This window comes from Lagenorhynchus albirostris, chromosome 2 (assembly GCF_949774975.1).
Source record: "Lagenorhynchus albirostris chromosome 2, mLagAlb1.1, whole genome shotgun sequence".
In the NCBI taxonomy this organism is placed as follows: Eukaryota; Metazoa; Chordata; class Mammalia; order Artiodactyla; family Delphinidae; genus Lagenorhynchus; species Lagenorhynchus albirostris.
Genome location: NC_083096.1, coordinates 161896249 through 161923075, shown reverse-complemented (window position 1 = coordinate 161923075; position 26827 = coordinate 161896249). Strand labels below are relative to the sequence as shown.

At 39.4% G+C, this 26827-nt stretch overlaps 1 protein-coding gene and 1 non-coding gene across 20 annotated transcripts in view; both read right to left on the bottom strand.

The window, feature by feature from the left end:
• The window catches only part of PUM1 (pumilio RNA binding family member 1), a 128370-nt gene that overhangs the window by 39680 nt on the left and 61863 nt on the right, over positions 1-26827 (bottom strand). For 10 of the 19 annotated variants that reach the window (XM_060140776.1, XM_060140785.1, XM_060140778.1 and 7 more), the window contains 5 exons: positions 23509-23675; positions 21243-21513; positions 10483-10576; positions 8998-9114; positions 1605-1756 (listed from right to left, as the gene is read on the bottom strand). In XM_060140776.1, coding sequence (XP_059996759.1) covers positions 1605-1756; positions 8998-9114; positions 10483-10576; positions 21243-21513; positions 23509-23675 — 801 coding nt within the window. The remainder of the gene's footprint in view (positions 1-1604; positions 1757-8997; positions 9115-10482; positions 10577-21242; positions 21514-23508; positions 23676-26827) is intronic. The other 9 variants (XM_060140780.1, XM_060140791.1, XM_060140795.1 and 6 more) reach the window with 5 other exon arrangements.
• Positions 4035-4117, bottom strand: LOC132516570 (small nucleolar RNA SNORD103/SNORD85). The gene has a single exon (XR_009539395.1). It is a non-coding gene; the product is annotated as a small nucleolar RNA SNORD103/SNORD85 (small nucleolar RNA).

Sequence of the window (26827 nt, the reverse complement as noted above, 5' to 3'; positions counted from 1 at the left end):
GCGCAGTGGTTGAGAGTCTGCCTGCCGATGCAGGGGACATGGGTTCGTGCCCCGGTCCGGGAAGATCCCACATGCCGCGGCGCGTCTGGGCCCGTGAGCCATGGCCACTGAGCCTGCGTGTCCGGAGCCTGTGCTCCGCGATGGGAGAGGCCGCAGTGGTGAGAGGCCCGCGTACCACAAAAATAAATAAATAAATAAAATGCTGACCCAGAATAAACTAGCTAGAATTTCAAGACCTGTGTTTTTCCTATAAACTTGTAAAATCTAAAAAATTAAACATACACTCTCTTACTAAAACTGATAAAAAGCAAAGGATTCTTGTTTGGATCATTATCATATGTACATATATGAGCTGGTGTTTTTCCTCAAAAGACAGCTTTAATTTGACGATGCTTATCAAAAGCCTAAATGTTCACTTTATTTACTTGGGGAAAAAACTCCATTTCTAGGACTTTATTCCATGGAAATAATCATGTACTTATGCAAAGAATATTAATCTTATTTATAACACCAAAATATGGCTAAGTTATAACTTAGTTATATAAATATAACATAAATAATAATGGACTGGTCAAAATAAATGAGATACTCTTTAATAGATTTAAAAACGTTAAATAACATGGAAGAGTATAACAACAAGATGCAAAGCCATGTGGACAGCATAATCCCAATTTTATAAGAAATTAATTAAATAGTAAGGCTAGAATGACAGATACCCAACATTTATATTGCTTTTTATCTGACAGGAGGATTTAGGGGATTTTTTTTCCTTCAAGTAATCCAATTCACCACAATTTTCAGCAATAAATAGGTGTTATTCTAGTAAGCAAGAGAAAATGGCCTATCTAATATAAAAAGACACATAGTATTGCAATTAACTATCCTTTCTCATCTTGGTTAAAAAGCTTACTCTAAGTTAAAAGAGATAAAATAGGTATAAGATTTATGTCCAATTCAACAGATGTTACTATATATAAAATAAACAACAAGGATCTACTGAATAATACAAGGAACTATATTCAACATCTTATAATAACCTATAATGGAAAAGAATATGAGAAAGAATATATATACATACACACACACATATACATATGTATGTATATATGTAGGTATAAATGAATCACTTTGCTGTACACCTGAAACTAATACAACATTGTAAATCAACTTACTTCAATTTTTTTTTTAATTGATGCTATAAATAAGCAATCTGAAGAACTAGTATCTCCCCTTTGGTAGCAAACTACTTAAAGAGAGAGCCAGAAGTGATCAGAGAATGGTGCTTAGAAACTAACTACAGTATCAAAGAAAGAAAACTTCACTATCAGTATGAATACTCAATTTGCCACACTTAACTGGAAAATCCTCTAAGCAGTATCACATGATATGTAATACCATGATCTCAACTAGTCACAATGAACAAGGACCTGATATGTAAAAGACATTCAGTAAAGCACAATCAAGTCTGAGCATGAACTCAGATACCACACAAGGGAACTCACCCATTCACAATTCGATTTCTCTATCAGGGACGACACTACCTTTTACCTACACACAATAACTAATATTCGCATTCAGGTGGCATAAATTTTGTCTGCACTCACCTGCTGCTGCCCTTGCTGAGCCTGAGGGGTGGTCTGCTGATTAGCAGAGTTTGTTGCTGCGGCAGCGGCAGCAGCTTGCTGCTGGAAGAGGCTGGCAGGGTAGACTCCCCAGGGAGTAACTCCATAATACTGGTGAGGGACCACAGCCGGGCCTAAAAAATAGCAAGAGAAAGGTAAGAAAAGTTTAGACTATTAACAATCATCTCAGTTTCCAAAGACAACCTGACTCAGCAGACACTACTGTAAAATATTAACTTAATATATCGATTCATTCTAGCTACTCATGAATTCTATTTTTAAAAAACAGAAAATATTATACATGATCCCCAAACCAAAGTCTTCTAAAGTCAGTAATATACTCCAGGCCTAGAGGAAGAAGCTAGTGAAGGACCAAGCATTGGAGATACTGAAAGAAAGCATAAGTGATAGAAGCTGGAAGGGGTACGTGTAAGAACAGATGGAGGAATTGGCCTTGCTCAATCAAGAAGGGAAATAAATGTAGAGTTTGTGTGCTTAAAGTGATGGAACACAGCAAAAGATTAAGTTGTACCCTGCTTTCAGTGGTAAGGATGGCACCTGAGGTGACTGACAGGGACAGGGATCTTGGTGCTTCATTAACTCCAGAAGCATGAAGATCCATCAGCTGCCTAACAAAGCCCAAACATGCCACTGAACCTCCACGGCTCAAATCTAAGAGGCTTGGTTTTCCTATTTCTAATGTCACAAAAAGCATTCAGCACAACTACAATCAGACATTGGTATATGAGATTCAAATTTGTCAAAGCTGAAAACAAGCAGAAATAAAAAATGTAACACCTTGACTTCTTACAGACCTGAGTATTCTATACAAAACTAAGCGTTCTGGGCTTCCCTGGTGGCACAGTGGTTAAGAATCTGCCTGCCAATGCAGGGGACACAGGTTCGAGCCCTGGTCCAGGAAGATCCCACGTGCCGCGGAGCAACTAAGCCTGTGTGCCACAACTACTGAGCCTGCGCTCTAGAGCCCATAAGCCACAACTACTGAGCCCAAGTGCCACAACTACTGAAGCCTGCGCGCCTAAAGCCCATGCTCCACAACAAGAGAAGTCATGACAATGAGAAGCCCGCACACAGCAACAAAGACCCGACACAGCCATAAAATAAATAAAATAAATAAATTTATTTTAAAAAAACAACAACAACTAAGCATTCTGCTTTAGCCTAAATAATCTGTTCACCCTCTTTGGAAACAAGCTACAGCTGTAGTCTCTGCCAAACAGAACATGCAACAGAGAAGTAACAGAGCTATGCAGAAAGCAACCTGGGAGGGGCAGAACTCTAAACCACAGAATTCTCTGAAGCTGGTGGCAAGAAACACCAAGGCTTATTTGCCAACTAAGACAAGGACTCAAAGCCAGCTTCTCACATCTGCTGGAACACATCTCTAATAAGAACCTGCTTAGTTAAAGCACAGAGTTTCAAATATTTGCAACCTGATTAAATAATTACTGCACTTTTCAGTGAAGCTCCATAAAGCTGTTTCAAATATATCCATTCTGACATAGTAGCCAACTCTGTAGAAATATGTACTTCATTAAGTCAAAATCAATTTATACATGTTTTTTGTTTCTCCATTAAGTTCTAAAACACAAATAAGTCAAATTATATCACTGTCCAATATTACTCTGACATTTCTAATTCGGTATTTTCTGTGTCTGTGGTCTTAGCCAAGATCAAGAAGCTCTGTTCATAAAGGTGCCCACTGTCAAACACAGGGCAAAATGGTTCAAAATGAAGGTGCTGCTTAGAAAAACTATGCTACAAAATGAGATATTTTTTAATAATAAACAAATGGGCTAAAAAATGTTAAACATGTAGGCATCTGAATAGTCTAAAAACGATACCTCCAAGTAGGAGAGACTGGTGAGCCCCCAAACTCAGCTGACTATTGTTTATAAAGTGGGGTGGTCTTGGGACAGTTAAAGAAAGAATGAAAAAGAACACAATGAAGACTACCTATGTCTTAGTTTCCTCACCTGCAAAATGGGTGTAATAGATGTTAGGGTGTTGTCACATCTGTTGTTAAAGGTTGGGGTGCAACCTGCAGTGACAGTCCCAAGGCTCCCCCAAAAGTCAACAAAAGCAAACCTCTACTGTGCAGAGAATGATGTTACAATAAACAACTGCACTGTCCTTTAAGTTTTCTCAACTGGCATTTCTACTACTTTCCTTGGTCATGTCTTGGTCATGTCTTTCCTTGGTCTACTACTTTCCTTGGCTCATGACACAGAGTTTAGGAAAATAGCTCAGGGTGCATCATTAATTGGGCTTGGCTCCTCAGGATGCCTGCTTCAATTCCTGTGTGATTAACACTACACAAGAATATGCAGTTTCACAGTTTGGGCAGTTAACAGTTCTGGCTCTCTGTGAAAGCCCTTAAGTCATTTTCAGTCTGGCTCAGCTGATAAGTACAAAAGCAAGATTCTCATCACCAAACTATGATCTCAGTGAGGACAAGTGTGTCATCCCTAAGACTAGTTCTTTGTTTCAAATAGCATATAGTAAGTTAGTAGAGGAAAGTTTGCAGAGGAAAGAAAGTACAGAGAAGACAATTCAGGATAACACAGACATTGTATACTACAGTGGAGTGCATGCATAGGCTTTGAGCTAGATCTGTGTCAAACCCGAACTCTACAACATTTAAATTGTGTGACCCCTACTACCCTAAGCAATTTACAGAATGAATGTGATCCCTATCAAATTACCCATGACATTCTTCACAGAACTGGAACAAATAATCCTAAAAATTATATGGAACCACAGAAGACCCAGAATTGCCAAAGCAATCCTTAGAAAAAAGAACCAAGCAGGAGGCATAACCCAGCCAAACTTCAGACAATATTACTAAGACACAACAGTAATTGAAACAGTGTGGTACTGGCACAAAAACAGACATATGGATCAATGGAACACAAGAGAGAACCTAGAAATAAACACACACACCTACAGTCAATTAATCTTCAACAAAGGAGGCAAAAATATACAGTGGAAAGAAGACAGTCTCTTCAGCAAGTGGTGTTGAGAAAGCTGGACAGCCACATGTAAATCAATCAAGTTAGAGCACAGTCACACCATACTCAAAAATAAACTCAAGGGCTTCCCTGGTGGCGCAGTGGTTAGGAGTCCGCCTGCCGATGCAGGGGACGCGGGTTCGTGCTCCGGTCCGGGAGGGTCCCACATGCTGCGGAGCAGCTGGGCCCGTGAGCCATGGCCGCTGAGCCTGCGCGTCTGGGGCCTGTGCTCTGCTACGGGAGAGGCCACGGCAGTGAGAAGCCCGCGTGCCGCAAGAAAAAAAAAAAAAAACAACCCTCAAAATGGCTTAAAGACTTAAATATAAGATATGACACCATAAAACTCCTGGAAGAGAACATAGGCAAAACATTCTCTGATATAAATCATAGTAATCTTTTCTTAGGTCAGTCTTCCAAGGCAACAGAAACAAAAATAAACAAATGGGACCTAATCAAACTTACAAGCTTTTGTGGACTTCCCTGGGAGTCCAGTGGCTAAGACTCCATGCTCCCAACACAGGGGACCCCGGTTCCATCCCTGGTTAGGGAACTAGATTCCACATGCCACAACTAAAGACTCCGCATGCCACAACTAAGACCCAATGCAGCCAAATTATTAAGTAAATATTAACAACAACAACAAAAACTTACAAGCTTTTGTACAGCAAAGAAAACCATAAACTAAACAAAAAGACAACCTACAGCCTAGGAGAAAATATTTGCAAATGACGAGACCGACAAGGGCTTAATTTTCAAAATATACAAACAGCTCATGCAACTCAACAACAGCAACAAAAAACAAACAAACCAATAGAAAAATGGGCAGAAGACCTAAAGAGACATTTCTCCAAAGAAGATATACAGATGGCCAACAGGCACATGCAAAGATGCTCAACATTACTAATTATTAGAGACGTGCAAATCAAACGACAATGAGGCACCATTTCATACTGATCAGAATGGCCATCATTAAAAAGTCCACAAATAACAAATGCTGGAGAGGCTGTGGAGAAAAGTGAACCCTCCTACATTGTTGGTGGGAATGTAAGTTGGTGCAGGCACTCTGGAAAACAGTATGGAGGTTACTCAAAAAACTAAAAATAGAGTTGCCATATGATCCAGCGATTCTACTCCTGGGCATATATCCAGACAAAACTATAATTCAAAAAGATACATGCACCCCTATGTTCATAACAGCACTATTCACAATAGCCAAGACATGGAAACAACCTAAATATCCAGTGACAGATGGATGGATAAAGAAGAAGTGGTACATATATACAATGGAATACTACTCAGCCATAAAAAATGAAACAGGGCTTCCCTGGTGGCACAGTGGTTGAGAGTCCGCCTGCCGATGCAGGGGACATGGGTTCATGCCCCGGTCAGGGAGGATCCCACATGCTGCAGAGCGGCTGGGCCCGTGAGCCGTGGCTGCTGAGCCTGCACGTCCGGAGCCTGTGCTCCGCAACGGGAGGGGCCACAGCAGTGAGCGGCCCACGTACAGCAAAAAAAAAAAAAAAAAAAAAAAAATGAAATAATGCCATATGCAGCACCATGGATGGACCTAGAGATTATCATACTAAGTGAAATAAGTCAAAAAGAGAAAGACAAATACCATATGATATCACTTATATGTGGAATCTAAAATATGACACAAATGAGCCTATCTATGAAACAGAAAACAGACTTGTGTGTGTGTGTGTGTGTGTGTGTGTGTGTGTGCGCGCGCGCGCGCGCGTTCGGCGGGATGCCAGTGGGGAGGGATGGATTGGCAGTTTGGAATTAGCAGATGCAAACCATTATATATAGAATGAATAAACAACGAGGTCGTACTGTATAGCACAGGGAACTATAGTCAATATCCTGTGATAAACCATACTAGGAAAGAATTTTAGGGACTTCCCTGGCAGTCCAGTGGTTAAGACTTCATCTTCTAATGCAAGGGGTGTGGGTTTGATCCCTGGTCAGGGAGCTAAGATCCCACATGCCTCAAGGCCAAAAAACCAAAACATAAAACAGAAGCAATATTGCAACAAATTCAGTAAAGACTTTAAAAATGGTCCACATCAAAAACACAAAACAAAACAAAAAACTTTAATAAAATTTTTTAAAAGACTGTATATATGTATAACTGAATCACCTTGCTGTATAGCAGAAATTAACACAACATTGTAAATCAACTGTACTTCAATTTAAAAATATACAAAAATTTTAAAACAAAAATTAAACAATTTTGCACAAATAAAACAAGGTAAATATGGGATATTATAGATATAGTAGTTAACTCGATGGAGGGAATCCTTTCACAATGTATACATATATTAATGTTGTGTACTCTCAATACATTACAATTTTGTCTGGCAATTATATCTCAATAAAGCTGGAGGGAAAAGTAGAGACTAAATAAATAAATTGTGTGACCTCAAGCAAGACAGCTCTCTGAGCCGCAAATTCCTAATCTGAAAAGCCATCATCCAACAATTCATATGAATGAAAAGCACTCACTGGCAAACAATTAATAAGGGTTCAATAAATATTAATGGTAATTAGCAAAGATTCTACTTCCCCTAAAGGCAACAGGGGCAGAGAAATTATACTACATATGTTCCCATCACAACCCATGCCAAAATGTGAACAATTCTAAAGAAAACAATATGAAATTCTATGCTGCATTTGAGTTCATAATTACAAATCACATGCTATAAAATATGTGAAATCTTACAAATAATATTTAGTCACAATTAACATGACTTGGAGGGATGTCTCCAAAGAATATTTACTTTGGAAGACATTAAGTCTGTCCTAACGTTGAATTCAATCTACCATATATTTATGACCGCACCATGTTGACAGCTACTGTGCCACACAGAGTCAAGTAACAAAAGTGTCTGCCTTTGAAAGAGTTCAGTCTCAAGGGGAAGAAAACCCAGTCATGTACACGTCCACAAGCAAATAAATACAAAGTGATGATTAGAGAAAGAATAGGGAAAGGTCAGCAAAGGAAGGCTTTCTAGAGGTGACAATAGCAGCTAAGAAGCTTCCCAGGCAAAGAATGGAGAAAGAGTTTACTCTAGAGGACTAAGAAGACCATAATGTCCAAAGACACAGAGGCCTAAACCAGTGTGGTATGTGTAGCAAACTAAAATCAATTTAGTACGGCTAGAATGTACGGTATGAGCCAGTGGGAGCCAATTTGAAGGGGGAGAAAGTGGCGCACATGTAGAGACATCCATATAGTCGTGGAGAGATCCCTATACATAGTGGGTCCAAATCCTCACTAATCCTCACAATGTCATGGCAGTTCCTTAGAAACACTGATTCCAAGGAACAACCCACCACCCACCATCACCACCACCACCCAAGTAGTTTGGAATGACCAGCCATACTGACATTAACTGCAGTATGCTATATTAGAGTGGGTAAGACAGAAATCAATGAAGGGTTTAAGTAGAAGGATAAAAGGGTAAGATTTGTGGTTGAGACAGTTTTCTTGAACAATCTAGGTGGATGAAGAAGGGGAAGGAAGGAAGAAAATTGAAAATATGTAAGAAAGGGGCTTCCCTGGTGGCGCAGTGGTTAAGAATCCGCCTGCCAATGCAGGGGACACGGGTTTGAGCCCTGGTCCAGGAAGATCCCACATGCCGCGGAGCAACTAAGCCCCTGCACCACAACTGCTGAGCGTGCGCTCTAGAGCCCGTGCTCCGCAACAAGAGAAGCCACCTCAATGAGAAGCCAGTGCACCACGACAAAGAGTAGCCTCTGCTCGCCACAACTAGAGAAAGCCCGTGCACAGCAACAAAGACCCAATGCGGCCAAAAATTAATTAATTAATTAATTAATTAATTAAAAAGAAAGCACATAAGAGAGAACAGCTGTAAAAGTCTACGTAAAGATTAAACAGACCTGGACTAGGGTAGACTAGAGGTAGTAGGAAGACCTGAGCAAGAGGAGAAATTCCCGAAATATATATGAGCAACTGGTGCCTTAGTGGATCAAAAATATCTATACAGTAACACAACACTGTAAATGAACTATACGTCAAATAAAAATTAATTAATTAATTTACAAAGGAAGTGGCCTAAAGGCATTTGCACCACTTTAAAAAAAAAAACGAAAAACAAAAACTATACAGGAGGTGGCTGATTAACCTGCCTTTAAATGTGTTCACGTCTGAGGTTACAGCTAAGCAGAGATGTCTAACTGGCCGACAGATGGTCCTGGAAATCAGGAGAGAAATCTCCACTGGAGACGTGGATTTGTGAAAGAGTATAAAGAATGTGTGCCCATCAGAATGACTTTTTAGCAGGTGAGAAAATCCCTCGTGTGGCAGAATGTCTCACCTAGTGTCGCTGCTGCAGCCAATCCAGCTGTGTAGGGGTCCGTCCCTGGGGGCGCAGCACTGATGATGTATGGGTTGGGGACAAACGCAGCGGGAGCTAAACCTGCTGAAAACATACCTGTCAGTAAAAACAAACTTGACTAAAACTGCAGCCCTACCAAACACCTACACAGTTTGGCTAATCATTCCAGGCTGTGGGTGAGGAAAAAAAGAAAAAAGAGAAGATAGGATAGGTTGAGACTAAAAAGGATTTTAAGAAGATAAAATAATCCTTGTACTAAAGATTATGGTGACATCTATCTATCGTCTATTTTTTTTAGCCTTTGCTAAAGACGTACAATTAAAACTGCTATGCAGTTTTTAATTCAGCACAATTTCTAAAGGACTATCAAAATTACATTATAACAAGCTAAAATAAAGCAATTTAAAAGACTTTGTAATGGGATAGAAGGATTTATTTCCATTTAAACAATTTTCCAGTTTTCCACGAAGAAGATGCATGCATATTTATAAAGACTACTACCTACAAGAATAAATTAAGTAAGACCCAAGCAAAGGCCTTTATGCCTAGACTTAATACTGTTGACCCTTTAACAAAGCAGGGGTTAGGGGGTGCTGACCCCTACGTGGCCAAAAATTCATGTACAACTTTAAAGTCAGCCCTCCATAGCCACATTTCTGCATCAACGATTCAACCAACCGAGGATCAAGTAGTACTGTAGAACATTTACTGAAAAAAAATCTGAATATAAGTGGACCTGCGCAGTCCAAACCCATGTTGTTCAAGGGTCACCTGTATATCTAGGTTGGAAGCAAGTCTTTTCTTCCACAGCATTCCACAATCCATGATTGGTGATCTTCTATCTATTCAATCGTGTCATTTTAAGATATTAAAAAAAAAATTTCTACTTGCATAGCACTTTGTTTCAAAGAGACCTGAAAAAAGTGGGGGAGGGGTATAGGGGGTCTAGGCAATAAGACAAAAATATGCACATCAAACCATTAATAAGTGCAACAGGAAAAGGGCAAAGCTACTGTACTTTAAAAACCAGTGATTATATGATAATACTTTTTAAAATTTTCAATACATGCTACTTGGAAAATAGGCTTAAAAGTACTACTTGCTACTTAGTAAGATGTGACATTGATATATCCATAGTCTACACAAGCCCAACAAGCACAAAATTACTGTTATTTGAGTTCATCCAAACCTACCAACAGAGTTGATGCTAGTCACTACTACAGTAAATACTTTAAATACTGAAACAGCTGAGGCAGAGCAATAACTGGATACCAAGAAATCTTATCAGTTGAGGTCTAGAAAAATAAGAATGTTGCTAAAGACAACTGGACAAGAGTAAGAGGCCATTTATTGTACCTTGAGGGATTTGTCTGGACTTTGACAATCAGTCTGCTGGGTTCCACAGCAGCCGCTATCCTAAAATGGGGCCACCCCTATAAGGGAGCTTTCGGCTCAAGGACTTACCAATGTGGGGTTGATGCGCGGCTGCCAGCGCGTACTGCTGCTGCTGAGCGGCTGTCAACTGTTGGACAGCAAGTGCGTTAGGTCTTTGGAACAGCTGAGGGAAGAAAAGGACATGATGAGGTTAGAGAACCTGTCTTGTGAAATAATTTTAAAACCTCTCTGAATAAGAATTTCCATAAACCCTTGTTTAGACAGGATGCTTTAGACAAAAATGTTCTCATGTTCTACTCCATTCCCTTGGTATCTATGATGCTTCATAGTTCCGTTTTCCCTCTCTTGCTTTACCTCAGTTTGGTGTGCCTGGTTCCCACATGCTAACTACTCACAGGTTATATGTCCCCTGAACCACAAACATACATACAAATGCCCTAAGAACTATTCCAGGTCTGAGGTTGCTGCCTGATCCAGAGCAACTTAAAAACTAAATGAGTATATTACAAATGACTTACCACGTTGCACTGAGTGCTGTTACCTCCCTTCAGTTCTTTTACGAACCCCACAAACACTTTGAATTAATTCTCACCTATTCATACTTTGGAGTATTCATTTCATCCTCTGGCTGCCTCTTCTTGGGGAAATAATATTGGATACCTTCCTCAACTAGTGGCTTATCATAATGGGTAAATTGGACAACTGTGCAATTTGGGGGGGGCTCCCGAGTTTCCTAGAATACCAATTCTTTTATACATAAGAAAAAAACAACAACAGAAGTATAGCTGCTACTAACGAAACCTGGATCATGAGCTCAGACCTAGCACGTTGTTAAGTTCCCAAGGAAAGGAGTTCAAAGGTCTTGACAAGAATATCCCAAGATTCTCTCTTATTACAAAGTCAATCACTCATTCTTTCATTCATTCTACAAATATTTATGAAATAACACCTGCTAGGTACTGTGCAAGGAACGAGGAACACAGCACTGAATAAAATGTTCATACATTTTAATAGGAATAGTTTTGGTACAAAGAAAGGGGATTCCTGATTTTGGATTGCCCTGATGTGCCTCCTTCCAAGGGGTTACACTAAAGTCTTCTTTATTTTCTGAAATCAGACTAGGAGAATTTACTGATGGGACCTCCCTACAGAGGACCTTCAACCTACCTGCTCTTTCTACAGGACTTTTCAATGTTTCAGCTAACTTCACTGGATGATATATAACAGACACCATGGATCTTGCATTACAGATGTCTTCATAAAAAGACCTGATTGTTTCAGACATTAGGAGATAATGTCATTCTGACAACTCGGCTTAATTATCATCACAACTGAACTTTTGACTTCTTATTTATTTATTAGGCTGTGCCAGGTCTTAGTTGCAGCATGTGGGATCTAGTTCCCTGACCACGGATTGAATCTGGGCCCCCTGCGTTGGGAGCACAGAGTCTTACCTACTGGACCACCAGGGAAGTCCCCAACTGAACTTTTTTTTTTTTATGGTACATGGGCCTCTCACTGTTGTGGCCTCTCCCATTGTGGAGCACAGGCTCCGGACGCACAGGCTCAGAGGCCATGGCTTACGGGCCCAGCCGCTCCGCGGCATGTGGGATCTTCCCGGACCGGGGCACGAACCCGTGTCCCCTGCATCGCAGGTTGACTCTCAACCACTGCGCCACCAGGGAAGCCCCCCAACTGAACTTTTAATGTTATCTTAGGTGGTGGACTTTATTCTATGATCTGGTTACTTCTGTGCCTCAAATATGTGAGTAGACTGATTTTAAAAAATTGTTTTTAAAAGGTGAATATTCTGAACATACTGGCCAATTGTATTTGTTACCTCTCTTTCTATATATTCATCTTTCTAAAAACCAGAGTAGGGGCTTCACTGGTGGTGCAGTGGTTGAGAGTCCGCCTGCAGATGCAGGGGACACGGGTTCGTGCCCCAGTCCGGGAAGATCCCACATGCCGCGGAGCGGCTGGGCCCGTGAGCCGTGGCCGCTGAGCCTGCGCGTCCGGAGCCTGTGCTCCACAACGGGAGAGGCCACAACAGTGAGAGGCCTGTGTACCGCAAAAAAAAAAAAAACAGTAAAATAAGCCTCTGCTTTCACAGTATGAATGACAAAAGTAAACACGTACTACAGATTTCAAAAATACTTTAGAGTTTTTTATTTTCAAAGGTTAAAGAAAAGAAAAACTTCATTATGATGCTGGTAAAAAGATAGTACTACTTTACAAGCATTGATTAAATATCAAGTATTCAAAAGAAATATAGAGGGCTTCCCTGGTGGTGCAGTGGTTGAGAGTCCGCCTGCCGATGCAGGGGACACGGGTTCGAGCCATGGCCGCTGAGCCTGCGCGTCCGGAGCCTGTGCTCCCCAACGGGAGAGGCCACAACAGTGAGAAGCCCGCGTACCGCAAAAAAAAAAAAAGAGAAAGAAATATAGGAATCTATTGACAAACATATCAAAACAACTGTTCGCTCCAGGAAAGGAGCCGACCAGTACTATTTGGTAACTATGCCCTGTGATCATTGCCAGGCTGGTTTCTGTTTCACCTCAAGGACAGTGCCTCTGGAGTGCTCCTACCAACAGCTCCTCCCCCACCCCCCGCAAGACAGGCAGCCAGGAGGCAGGAAACAAGTAAAATAGTGGAAAGCTGTTTAAAAATGTTTTCCAAGGTTGTGAAAATACCTCACAGTTCCACTAAACATCTGCTGTCCCTTCAATGGATCTCTGGAATTTTCCTAGCCTAAAACCTTTTGAAATATTTAACATCTCAGACACCGCTCATGCTAGCCTCTTCCCTCTACCCTTCTTGGGCCTGCTGCAAATAAAATAACTCATTTCATTCAACAAACATTTTTTTGAGCACTTATTATTAGCTAGGCACTGCAACATGAAGTTAGGGAAATAAGGATACTAGTGTGTTCAGAATACAACTCTTGAGGTTATCTTGACTTATTAACTGAAAACAGTACTCCAATACCATTCCATTATGACTTATCCTCACTTCACATGCTTTTAACATTTCATGTAACACTATACGTATGTACTGTATCTGTAAATATACATATAAATACACAGTGTGTGAATAAAGTAACCATTCCGCATTACATCAGTCTGTGGTCCTCACTACCATGTTACCACCGAGAGTAGGGACTATTACTTTTAACTAAAAACATATAGGCCCTATAAAAACACCCATATATCCTGCGTTTGAGAGCTGGTTAATATCTCAGTGATTATGGCAAAAAGAGAAGGAATTATTTTGAGTGCATTTTGCAATAAACAATTAACATAAGTAAATTATGCATTGACAACAGGCAGATTTGATTATAGTATAGATTACAGCAATTCTAGCACATTTTCTTTATGTAAATGGTCCAATATTAACTGGAAATACAGGTTATTCAAAACAAAATTGGGTAACTGGCAAGTGATGGATTCTAAAGGATCCTGAAAAACTCATACAAATGCCATCTGCTGGGCAAAGTGCTGAACTCTGTCAACATTTTCATGATTTTCACAGAGTAAGCCAATAATAACTGAGAAACACAATACTGTGAAACTTGGGGAAAATGCTTATTTTAAGGTCAGTATAATGATAAACGTGCCACAATTTATTGCCATTTACTTAGGGAGAATTCATAAGCTATTCAAGAAACTGAATGCAGGGGAAAATATGTCAACTATTTCAAGCTTATCAAGGTTCCTAATAAGAAATCCTGAAGGCATAATTTGGGAACCACACAAGCAAGCTTGTTTAACTCCCTTCTGTGACACTATATGAACTAACAAAAGATACCCTGCATGGTTTATATTCCAGAAGTGATTCCAGGCAGTCAAAAACACCCAACATAGTGACTGGCATACAGCTGGCACCTGATAAGAGACAGCTATCACTACTATTGTTATCAATAATAATTGCTGGCATAAAAACACTGTTGTTGAGTTTTCAGAATCTGGAAGAGTAATATCTAAATATGGAGTTAGCCAATGTCAAAGACTATCCTTTCTCCCCCCAAAATAAAATGTACTGCCAGGCCTGGCTTCTTACCAGTTTAAGGCAATATACATAGTGGAGAGAGGACAACAGCACAGAGTCTGGGGCCAGAAAGCCTGCATTCATGTCTCAGCTCTACCACTGACTGTGTGTGTGAGACACTGGGCAGGAAAACCTCTGTGCTTTACTCTCCTCCTCTCTCTAACAGGGACAATAAAGATTTGTCTAACTCATAAGGTTGTTCTAAGTATTAAAATCAATACACATAAAGCACTTGAAAGTCCTTTATATGTGATATTCTTTATGATGAATGAGGAGAGCACCCACACACACGGACAAAGCCCTTCTGTGGGCCACCTCTTACAGCTCATCACCCAGTACAGCAGCCCAGGATGGGGACAAGGAAAGCAGAAGGCAAGACTCTTCTGAGTCAGTGTTAAAGTCAAAACCCCACTGAGTTCATGAGCACCAGCTGCCGTCAGGTCACAAAAAGGGAAGAAAGAAAAACCTTTTTAGTTTTTGTTGTCGATGAGTATTTTTTAAAACATACTCCTTGCAGAAAAAACTAAGAATGCAGTTGAATACTCCATGCATCAAAAGGCGTTACATTTCTAGTACTAGGTCCAAAGGAAACAGCTAGGAGCTAGAAACCAAAACAAAGATGTTTGCATAGCTGGTAGTATATGATCTGCAGTTAAGTCTGTAAGCTTCATGATGTCTTAATTTTCTTATCTATAAAAATAAATAAATAAATTCTGCCCAAGTAAATTGTAAAAAAAAAATAAATCTATAAAAATATAATAGCTGCCCTACCTCATGGGGCTATTGTCAGAATTCACAGAGAAAAGCCCTTCAAACACTACGAGTATTACATCAATAGTGGGGCTATAAATTTTTAAGAAAAAACTATATCCTGGAGCTAGTCCTCAGTATATGAAATTTGTGAAAGTTTGCTACTGTCTGAAGCTTCTAGATCAAAGTTCATTTTTGACCAGGTTATTTGAACAGCTGCAATAATCAACTAATAATTATAATGATTTTTGGTTTAACAGGTACATACAAACTATGCTGTCAATTTTTTAAAAAACAAAAAATTCATATTTCTTTAGCAGAAGAAGAATTGGATTCCAAAATAAATGATTTATAAATAAGGTGAGGAAAAATATATCCTTCCATCAAATAAGTTAGTCTTTTGAGAAAAATCATATTCTAAAATTTCAGCAAAGTCAAGTAACAATAAAGGCAAGTTTCAACTGACCTAACTGCTAGCTAAAGTCAGCATTTTAACAGTGACTGTACGCATGACACTGACAGAATAATCTTCCTCTTATTTATAAACTGAAAAGAAAGCCAAGAATTTTAAACACCTATATTAAAACTATGCACACACCTGGTCTCATAAGAATGACATTTAAATCACTACCACACTTTAAAAAGCAATGCATGCCAATTTCCTCTCCCATCTGACTAGGGCTTTCAGAGTACTGTCTCTTTGTTTAAAATTCATGCTTAACAGGTTAGAGCTTTAGTACTTCAGTACACAATTTTGTAAAACATGCCACATCATTGGGTTATTTTTATATTAACTGAACCCTAAATAAAGAATATCAACAATTAACCAGATTAACCCACCTGATTACCAATCTTGGCTTTGGTTTCTGTTACATATGATTGTAATACAATGAAACCTAGTAATATTTTTCTAAAGTATACTTAGGTAAATATAGATAACTGCATAGCTATTTATTAAAATAAAGAATATTGCTCAAGCATCAAAACACAAAATGGTATGAACACAGTATATGTGAGCTGTTCACTTTGTTTTCCAGGATTAAAGAGAAGACAATGAGGGGAAAATGAGGAAAGAGATATCAATGAGCATTTCAAACTACCCTAAATTAAGGGTTCCTAACCCCAGATCTTTGTACCTGGGGCAGATAAAGTTATCTTTATTGTCATGAAATTTAGCATGTCCTTCAATTATTATTGTAGGCAACAAATCACATTAAATTTAGCCACAAATCTGTGATTTAATCACCAACAGAAATCATATATACTTTCATGTTACTTTATGATTGTTAGACATTTCAAAATCTTGCTTATGCTCATTATGACGGCTAGTACAACTACCTCTATCTCATGCATCATATGATAAAGAAGCAAATCTGTTCAATTTGTTGCCAAATTTACTGTCAAATTTGTTGTCAAATATTGTTATAGCTATTTTTATATAATTGCCTTTCTCTGTAATCCTACTTACACTATACATTTTAAAACAGTATTCTAAGAATTCAGTCTGAGATCTTACCTAACTGCTAAGGGGTTCATGGCACCAAAAAAGGAATCCCTGCTCTAAATACATCTCAGGTTAAGTTTATGGTTAACAGTGGCTAGACAAGTAATTTAACTATCCAAAACCAAAGTATCCCTAAGTACAGTTAGATTGTAATAAATTAAATGAGAATTACCTTTTCTGTATTTTTCAGGCTGCTTTATATTATGTGTCTAAATATAAGCTGATATTGTCTTATGAAACCAACTTATTACACCAAATGAAATGAAACAGGACACAAGAAGGAATTATTTATTTTGTCAATTTTCAAACATAAAAGCACAAAGCTACCCTACCAATTATAGCAAATAACTCAAAACTTAAAAAAAAAAAAAAATCCTCTGATGCCCGTTTAAGAAAGCCATGATAAAAATGTACAGAAAAATATGTGCCACATGAGACCTTTGGTTCAATCCTCACAATCATTAATATTGTCTGTACTCAGTCGTGGCTCTCAAGGCCTCTGTGACCTGGACTCAATAACCAAATGCATCTATCTCCTTTTTACCTTCTACGTGTATCTTCTACTCTTGTCAACCAATGACCACACCACTGTCATTTCCATCTCCATACCTCTGTTCTCTTAACTGCAGCAATATACGTACATTCCACGTGTCATTCAAGTTAGGTCTATGCAAACTTGGTCCTCATTGAGCCCTCCCCTGGTCTGACAGGATCCTCGACCAAGCAATTTAGCACTTAGTTCCTCAACCATTCCATAATTGTTTCATGTATGATAGTCACTCTATGAACACTAGCTCTGTTCTCTATGGACAAAACCTAAAGTTCCTGGAAGGACACAACAGTCAACAGTTAACTGACTAATATGGGCAAAAGAATGCTACTAAGCTAACACTCAGCACAGAAAAACTAAACCATGATAATTAAGTCATTACTTCTTAAAAATGTCTTGTTAATGACCATAAGGCAGCACAGCAGTCGGTAAGACTCACAACACTATCTATGCAACCCCACAAGTCACTTTTCTTCAACCTCAACTACCAGCTAGGGTGACTGTTTGTTTCTACATTATCTATTGAACACATATATGTTCATTTCTAATTTTAAGCCTTTAGTTTACTATTTCCTCCACTAGAATTTTCATTCTTCTCCTCGTATAAACGTCTTGCAAGGCACAGCTCAAGATCCACCTCTTCCATAAGTCCTTCCTTCCCCAGGTTAAGAGTATGCTCTCCCTAGGACATGGGCATAAATGGTCTCATCACTTGTCATGCAGTATTTCCTTGTACTATTTAAATGACCAAATGAGCCATAATAACTAAACTGAGAGCCATGGGGTTGGGGGAGCCCGTTCCATTCATGAAAGATACGCTTGGCTACAGGTGACAACAAGAAATGCGAACAGAAGGTTATAACCTGCAGTCCACAGATCTGTGATCTCCCTGAAGTTATCCACAAAATAGAGTGTCAAAAGAATTATGTTTTTCTGATGAGAGGACTATGGCTTTTGATCAGATGGCAAGAGGGCTCTGACAGTAAAAAGGTTAAATACTGATTCAGGAGGTAAATTTACTGGATATGATAACAGGTCCAGTTATTTGTCTATGAGGTACACCTACTGGGCTAGACCTAAACGACTCACATATTAGAATAGATGCAAGGCCTCAAAGAGTAGCCTCCAGACCTCTTAGAAGGCTAGTTTCCAATTTTAGTTTTGGGAAGTATATTAAATACGGGGGATGTTCTGAGATAATATAATAGGGGTATGGAAAAGGTTCCCTGGAAATTTGTTCCACTAAAGCAAAGCAGAGGACACAGAGGAATCAAGACCCCAGCTTACCCTCTAAGGAGATTACAATCTAGCAGAGGACATGTAATCATAACACAAAGCAGAACACGATGACTCCTTTTCTTAAGGGAAGCACAAAACACTACAGGGTTCGAAGGAGACAGACATGACAACTTTTTGATTTGGAAATCAAGAAAGGTAACAGCACTGGACCTTGAAGAATGAGAACCATTTTAATTAGTAGAAAGGGGAATAAAACGTTAACGAAAAGCAAAAGGGTAAAAAAGATTAGAAGGATAAAGTGTAGGAACAAACACCAATTTACAGTAGAGCAAGGATCCTTCCTTCTTAATTACTACTGGCTTTTATGCTGGAGCCTTTGGGAAGTTAAGGGTCTTGAAGAGTCTTGGGCCAACGGTTCCCAGGCATGCTATTAGGCTGCCAAGTACAAGAATGTGTACAGCCATCTACTCAGAATAGCAAGAATTATGAGCCCATGGGACAAAGTAACAATGATCACATCCTATGATGATGGTGTACCTGTGTAACAATGTCCCTATACTGCAGCAACCAAGACATGCATGGGAAGTCAGAACCCAAAAATAGTTTAACTTGCAAAATAATGACGTTAATGTCCAAAAACTGCTGAAATGGGATACATGGTAAAGGCACCCAAGGTTTTATAAATCTGAGTGGGTGGTGTCTTTGATTTAATTGTGTTAACTATTTGTGGGTATGCAAAAGTACATTTCTGTTCAAGTCCTAATAATTATCCAGGCTCCTCAAAAATTGACAGAATTATTTTGAAACCCAAGATCAATAAATCAAAAGAGAATCCCAGCTCTGATTATGACGTAAAGAACAATTATATGAAAGAGAATCAGATTTTCATTCATAAGAGGTTGGAGACAAACACTTTTTTTTTTTTTTTTTTTTTGCGGTACGCGGGCCTCTCGTTGTGGCCTCTCCCATTGCAGAGTACAGGCTCCGGATGTGCAGGCTCAGTGGCCATGGCTCACAGGCCCAGCCGCTCTGTGGAACGTGGGATCTTCCCGGACCGGGGCACAAACCCGTGACCCCTGCATCGGCAGGCGGACTCTCAACCACTGCGCCACCAGGGAAGCCCAAACACTTCTTAAATAAACACTTCTTCAGCAACAAGCAAAGAGTTAGATTAGGTTAGATTGGGAATGGAAGCTAAGAACCAAAGCCGACTAGAGTTCTACGGGTTGCTAGGGGAAGTTCAGACCAATGAGACAGAGTAAAAGAAAGAATTCAGATAAAACTTCTTGAGATAACTAGGTTAAAGGAACCTGATTAGAATCAGCCTGCACTTAACATACCTCAATTTAGATAGAGAAATTACCACATTAATGTTCTAAGCTGAACAAGTTGAATTCTACACAGTAACAGTGTGTCCCTATGTTTGCTGATGTGACACAAAATATCTTGAAGTCTATGATCTCCTCAGCGTCTGAAGTAATTTCTGGCTTCACTTAAAAGTGCTGTTTTGAGGATTCATTGTGAGAAAACATTAAAAAGAAGACAAAAAGCACAGGAAGTCAAATTCCTATGGAAAGGTGAGCATAACTACTGGGAACTACGGGGAGAGTAGTGTACACTTTTAGTTCACTTTCTCTCTGGAAAAAGAGTTGGTTAATTAAACCTAATATATCCATCTGATATGAGCACAGATTATGCACATCACATCACCCCTTAAAGGGGTTTGTTTTTGTAAACTTCACATGGTTAACTTTATTATCCAATCATCTATCAATCAAAATTCATTTAAAATCAGCCATTTATGACAACTAAAGGGACAGTATGGTACAACTGATCTACAAAGACCATAAGCCAATTTTCCCCATAGAAAAAAATTATAGATATGTAATTTCTAAACTTCAAAATGAGATTTTAACCTTTCAAACCTAGAAGTTTATATTTATATTCCAAAATTAAGGAGCATCAGAATTCATGGCCCATAAAACTGCTTGTAGCCACAAAGGAGAACCTGTGGTACTTAACATATCAGGAGGCTACCTACCCCCGTTTTATAATTCAGACAGCTAATTTTCCTTTAAAAAAAATTAAACGAAAGAATCAGTAAACCCTAGAGTTAGTCATACCATGCCTTCAAAACCAGAAGGCACACATACAATATATTCCAAAGACTTATGAATAATAAAAGAAAAGCCAGGTCATTTCACTGCAGATTTTATGTCGCATGATTTGCGTTTTTCCCCTAATTACACTCTAACTCTTTTGAAAGGTACCGGGTATGTCTGTTACCTGCAGTAACTCACTTAATTAAAAGACAGGACTAATAAGACATCTGGCACTGGACTCCTGACAGTGGCAGACAACAGAGTTTACTATTTTAAAAACAAAAACCAACAGCAGTACAATCACATTAATCTTCAGTGAATTAATTTAACATTCAAGAGGATTGTGTTACAAGAGGTAACACCACCACATCCCCTCCCCAGGCCCTGAAGAAAGAGAGGAGCCAAAGGAAGTACACAGAGCAGGGTGGTCTCTTGCCAATAAACCTCAACATGGGAATAAGCTTCTGGAGGGGAAGATGCAGAGGCTTTGTAATCCACATCACTGTTGGGTTAATAAGGACTGGCTATTGAAGGCCTAAAATAATGCCACCCTCCTCCCATTACCCGATTCTCAGTTACTTGAATAATGTGCTGGCTGCAGGGAGAGCAGAGAGAGTGACAGAGACACACACAGTACCTGTTGTTGAGAATTGTAGTCAAAAAGTCCCACAGTTGCTGCTGCTGAGTCCACAGGTACCTGCGTGCCTGAATAATCAAACTGAAGAGGCTCCATGCCCACATGTTCCATGGGGTCCAAGGGGACACTCTGGGACTCCATGTTGGAGAAATCCTCCACAGGCTTGGCACCATTGGTGCTGGTCAGCTGGGCTAAACCCTCAGAACCATTCTGGTTTGGACCCAGAAGATCCACTTCATTAGCAGAGTTCTGGCAATTACCAGGGGTACGGCTAAACAGAGAAAGTAAAGGGCATTAAACCTTATTTTGAGTGGGGAGGGACACTACAGCAACCTAAGTTTAAGGACAACGTGCTTGACACAGCTCATTACCAATAGTATTTAAAACTATTTCTATAAAATGACTGGAGACCCTTCTGGTGCTTATATGGTCTATCCTATAAAATGACTCTTCTATTGCTTGCCTCTCCACCACAACCCACCCCTTAAATTTACATTAACTGCTATTAATTTACAATCCCTTTAACCAAGGGGCCCAGATTTGAGGAACACTGGATGAACTGGGGAAAAAATCACTGCCTGTGGCATCCATGAAAACAGAGATCCCAAAATACAGGTAGTAAAGTATGCCCCCCAAAAGCAACGTCTACTCTTTAAACAGAGTCAATGGACAAAGTAGTTTCCAAGGGGAAATTCCACATCTGAGAATAATTCTATTTCAAAAAAATATTTTTTAATAGGTGAAAATTTTGTGTGTGTATTTCCTGGGTACCACTGGCCACTGATAAAACTGTCTCCCCTTTTCCCCTTCTAAGAAACCAGAAGCAGACCATTACAAAATAATACAAAATAAATTCATATCTAGGATAAGCCCCTGCTAAGGAGACAACTCTAAGAATTAAAAGTAATATGAGGATGTAATTTATCATCCAAACCAGGACACTCCTAAGAGCAAAAAAAAGGGCAGTGTTAAGAAATATCCTGGGACACAGGTATAAACAAATACTGTCCTGGGTAATTCAGGACACATGATCACCCTATGTAAAAAGATTACAGGACTATATTATTCCAATTCAGACTAATATAGAATAATATTATATTCTAGTCAGGGAGTATAGCCTGTGACTACATTCTAAGCCTAAAAGAAATCTTATCGCTGGTACAAATGAAAGCTCTTGTCGTGTTCCTTGACAGACACACAAACCCCACCACTACCACCTGTCCCGGAGTCAAATACCATAAAACAATGCCACAGGCTGCTTGAGACTCAGGATGGAGAGGCTACCCAAACTCATCCGAAAGACCTTAGATAAATGTTTATTTCTCTGTGTCTCAAATTTCTTCCAAAGACTGTAATTCTTTACACTCACAAGATACAAAAGTTAGGTTAGGAAGACTAAACAATTGAACGCTGTTCTACAATGACCCGAAATATATTTTAATTTGACTCTGTAGATTATTAGGATAAGGGGTGGGTGGGCGGGTGGGTGTGGGTGTAGGTACACACACATTAGTTTTAGACTACAATTACATTACTAAAAATTAAATTCTCTTAACTATACATGAGTGACTAAGGATTTTTAAATTTTAAAAAATCATATACCATCACTAAAGTTTAGCTACATAAATGAAGAATAAACACAGTATCGTTTTATTACTGTGCATATTAAAATTATAGGGTAAAACCTGCAAATCAATTACCACCAGAGATGGAATGAGAGGCCTCCATGGAAGGGATATGATTAAGAACAAGTCACTTGAGCTGCATCTCTGGTTCTTCAAAATGAAGAAAATGATACCTAACCTGCCTACCTCAAAGGGAGCTTATGAGTCTCAAGTAAAAGAATGCTTAAGTTCTCAACTGTTTTTCCTTCCACTCTAACATGCCAGAGCCATATGACACACTTCCATTAGTAACCAAGATTTCTCCCAAGACAGTGATTTGGGAGAAATCCCCAGGCACCCATCCAAGGTGATTTTGATATTTGAGAATCACTGAAATGATCTTTATGAAATCATCCTGCAAATTACAGAGCTCTATACAAATGGGAAGTCTATTGTTTTGGCAAAACATCAGGCATGGACAAATCTTAGAAAGTTCCATCTTACCAGTTAATTTACAATCTTTGTGGTATGGCCTACACTAGACCCAATAATTTAAAAGGACACATGGGGAGGGAAAAAGAAAACTAAAATCAAAATAAAACTGAATGAAAACAAAAACCCATAACCCCCATTCAAAAATCAGAAGTGTAAAACATACAAACCTAAAATCTTTGACGTCTGCGTCAATCCCATTCTGCACTGGTAAACCATTGGTCTTGTCCATCACATCACCCTCCTCCTTCAAATCTCCTAGCTTATCTCCATCAAACGTACCCTTGTTCTTCTTTTCACCTTTGTCGTTTTCATCACTGTCTGCATCCCTTGGGCCCTGTTTAAAAAATAGCTTCAGCTTCACTAATCATCATCAACTAACAATAGTGGGCTACCACTGTGGACACCAGGCTACACTAGATGCTAATTAGAACAGGAGAGTGTCCATGACCTTTCAAGACATTACAATCTAATTAACAGACAACACAGAGGCAGGAACACTGCAGAAAGTCTTGCCAAATGGGGGGAGACAGACATACATTTATGTTACAGAGATTGGGACAGTCTTATCATGCCCAGTGTCCCACCACCCCATTTTTTTCCTTTCTGCCCAAAGCCCAACCACAACTTTATATCTCTTGGTTCTACTTCTGTGCTCTCAAATCTAACTCTATAGAGTAGCTCAACTCCTAATAAGCCCCAGGAATGGCAGCTAATAGTATAGTTGGAATGTACTAAGCCTACAAAATGAATTTCCTACTTCCACTGCCGATGTAAACTCCTCCCTTACTTCTGAATATTGAGCTAAGTGTGGTCTAACATCATTCCAATTCGATTACTCTATACACTTCATCTTGGGATATATGCCCTGCTAATTTGCACCACCACCACCCCAGTTCCACCCAATATCTCATGGTTTACTAAAACTATAATTCACCAAACATCCTACACTTGATTTTTTTAATCCTTCAAAACATGTTAAATATAACTATAAAATTCTTTCACAAAGAGTACTCTAAGAAGTGCTTACCAGTTGCCTTCCACTGCCTGTCCCATACCAGGGACTACATGAGAGCGTGTTAAGCTGAATCATTAATGCAACAGAATTTATCTCTGAAGTGCTTCAAACTACAAAGATTAAAAGACTGGACCTAAAAGAACTGATGTGGTGCCAAGCATACTGATGTCCTGTTTTTTAAGGAAATTAAGTCTGTCTCCTCTTACCAATATTCTAAGTTAAGACATGGACATTTAAAGCAAATATGTCTTGATTTCCAGAAGGAAAAGAAGGTTTGGTATAGTGACTTGACATGGTACAGAAAGCTTTGCAAAACCTTATCCAAGGGTTAAGTAATTTTGCTTTTGTAAAACTAGAGAGAGGTAATCTTGCTTGTCCCCATCACTGACTTCTGGTTTAAGGAAGAAACAAATAGACCTGGACCAAAAGAAAGTTCCTGGTAAAAGGGAAGATCCAGTCAGAAGATGATGAGAACTACTGCACAGCATTTCCAGTCACCACAACCAAATTTCATTTGGGGGTGGGGGGGTGGGGAATCACAAATGGAAGCTAAAGCAGCAGACACTCAGTTATGAATGGGTAGGTAGGCCTGCAAATGCAAAATAAAAAGATGCTCTCAAAGTAGTTCTTAGCCATCTCTGGCCCAGAAAGACCAGACTCAGGGACCCTGACGATCTTAGACCTTTCAACTACCAGTTCAAAGCCCATTTTGCTTTCAAAATCATTCTCTGTTCAAATGTGACACAGAAAAAGAAAGATTTCATGGCCAGTATGAATAAAGGAACATATACCAGAAGGGAATTAGAAAGGATATAGTTTTATAAAACTTAGTTTTATGTAGCAGCAAGATGGTAAACTATAGTTTTGGCAGCAAATGAGACATAACTTCTACATCTTCAAAGTATTATACTGTTATTGGTTCAAAAGGAGTAAATGACAGCCAATTAAGCATGACATTGAGATCCCAAACCAGATATGGGAATATGACAGGATTCTAAAGAAAGAAAGAGCTTTCAAAATGTCCAGAGATAAAAGCTCCCTCCTCCTACAAAGGTAAAACTGACAGAAGCTATGTACTCATTTTTATATCCCCAATACTGAATACTGTGCTGGGCAGAAGTTCAAAAAATATGACAAAGAAAACTGAAATGACCAAAAAAATCCTGCAAAACTGAACTGATATGGATCCTCCCATTATCTTTATCATCAGGTAAGAGTCCAGGAGGTGGTGATAAACAACTGTACCTGAATTAGACACCACTAATGTCAATAATAAAAAAAAGTATTAGAAGGATCATCCCATCCTACCAACACACTTAAGTAATCTCCCACAAATCTACAAATCAAGTCACTGGCTCAGGAGGAGCAGTTCAGCTCCAATTTCTCATAAGGAGTTCAAAAGGCCTACAGGCAGGGCTTCCCTGGTGGCGCAGTGGTTGAGAGTCTGCCTGCCGATGCAGGGGACACGGGTTCGTGCCCCGGTCCGGGAGGATCCCACATGCTGCGGAGCGGCTGGGCCCGTGAGCCATGGCCATTGAGCCTGCGTGTCCAGAGCCTGTGCTCCGCAACGGGAGAGGTCACAACAGTGAGAGGCCCACGTACCACAAAAAAAAAAAAAAAAAAGGTCTACAGGCAAAAATGGGAAGGAAATTTGATAAAGCAGCAATAGCAAGTTTCACCAACAAGCAAGAAATCTGGGTCCAGAAGAGACTCACTCACCAAATCAATGTTCTTCATGATCTTTCCCCACTGACCCTTCACAAGGGCTTGCTGAGAAGCTGCTTCCCTTCTGTAACAGCCAACGGCTCTGGCCTGAACACTTAGTCACTCATACTTACATTCTCAATTTTACTACCAAGGGCAGATTTTCAAAGATATCCCTGGGATGGGTTGGTTTTTGCCAATGTTATACAGTCCACTTATATAAAATATAGCTACCTGGTTTTCTACTCTGACTAGGCTAGTAATGCCTCAGCAGAACAGTAGGTTCCTCCTATTTGACGGTGAGGGACCCAAGGAAGGCTTCCATACTTGATCTGGATGGGTTACAGTGGGTGTTTCCATTTGATAGAAATTCATGAAGATAAACGTTTATGACTTGTACACGTTTCTGTACATGGTTTTAACAAGTTTTAACAAGTTCAGTAAATCAACAAAAGCCCTAAATTAAAATAGTTGACATGAAGTCTGATTTCTGAATGACACCAAGAACACAAGTAGGAAGCTATTCTGTCAAAAGTCTGTTATTAAAAGAGAATACAGAATACAGGGTTCAGGATCATAAAAATGGTCTCTTAGAAATCTGGGGACCCTAGAGAGAGAAGAATAAGGGTATAAATGGGCTGGTATGTTTTATGGGATTTTAAAGTTTTTTTAATGTGTAAGATAAAGTATTCCTTTAGGAAAATACTAACCCAGATTGCATAGAACCTATACTCTATCTCAACTGCTAACATTTACTGGACTTTGGA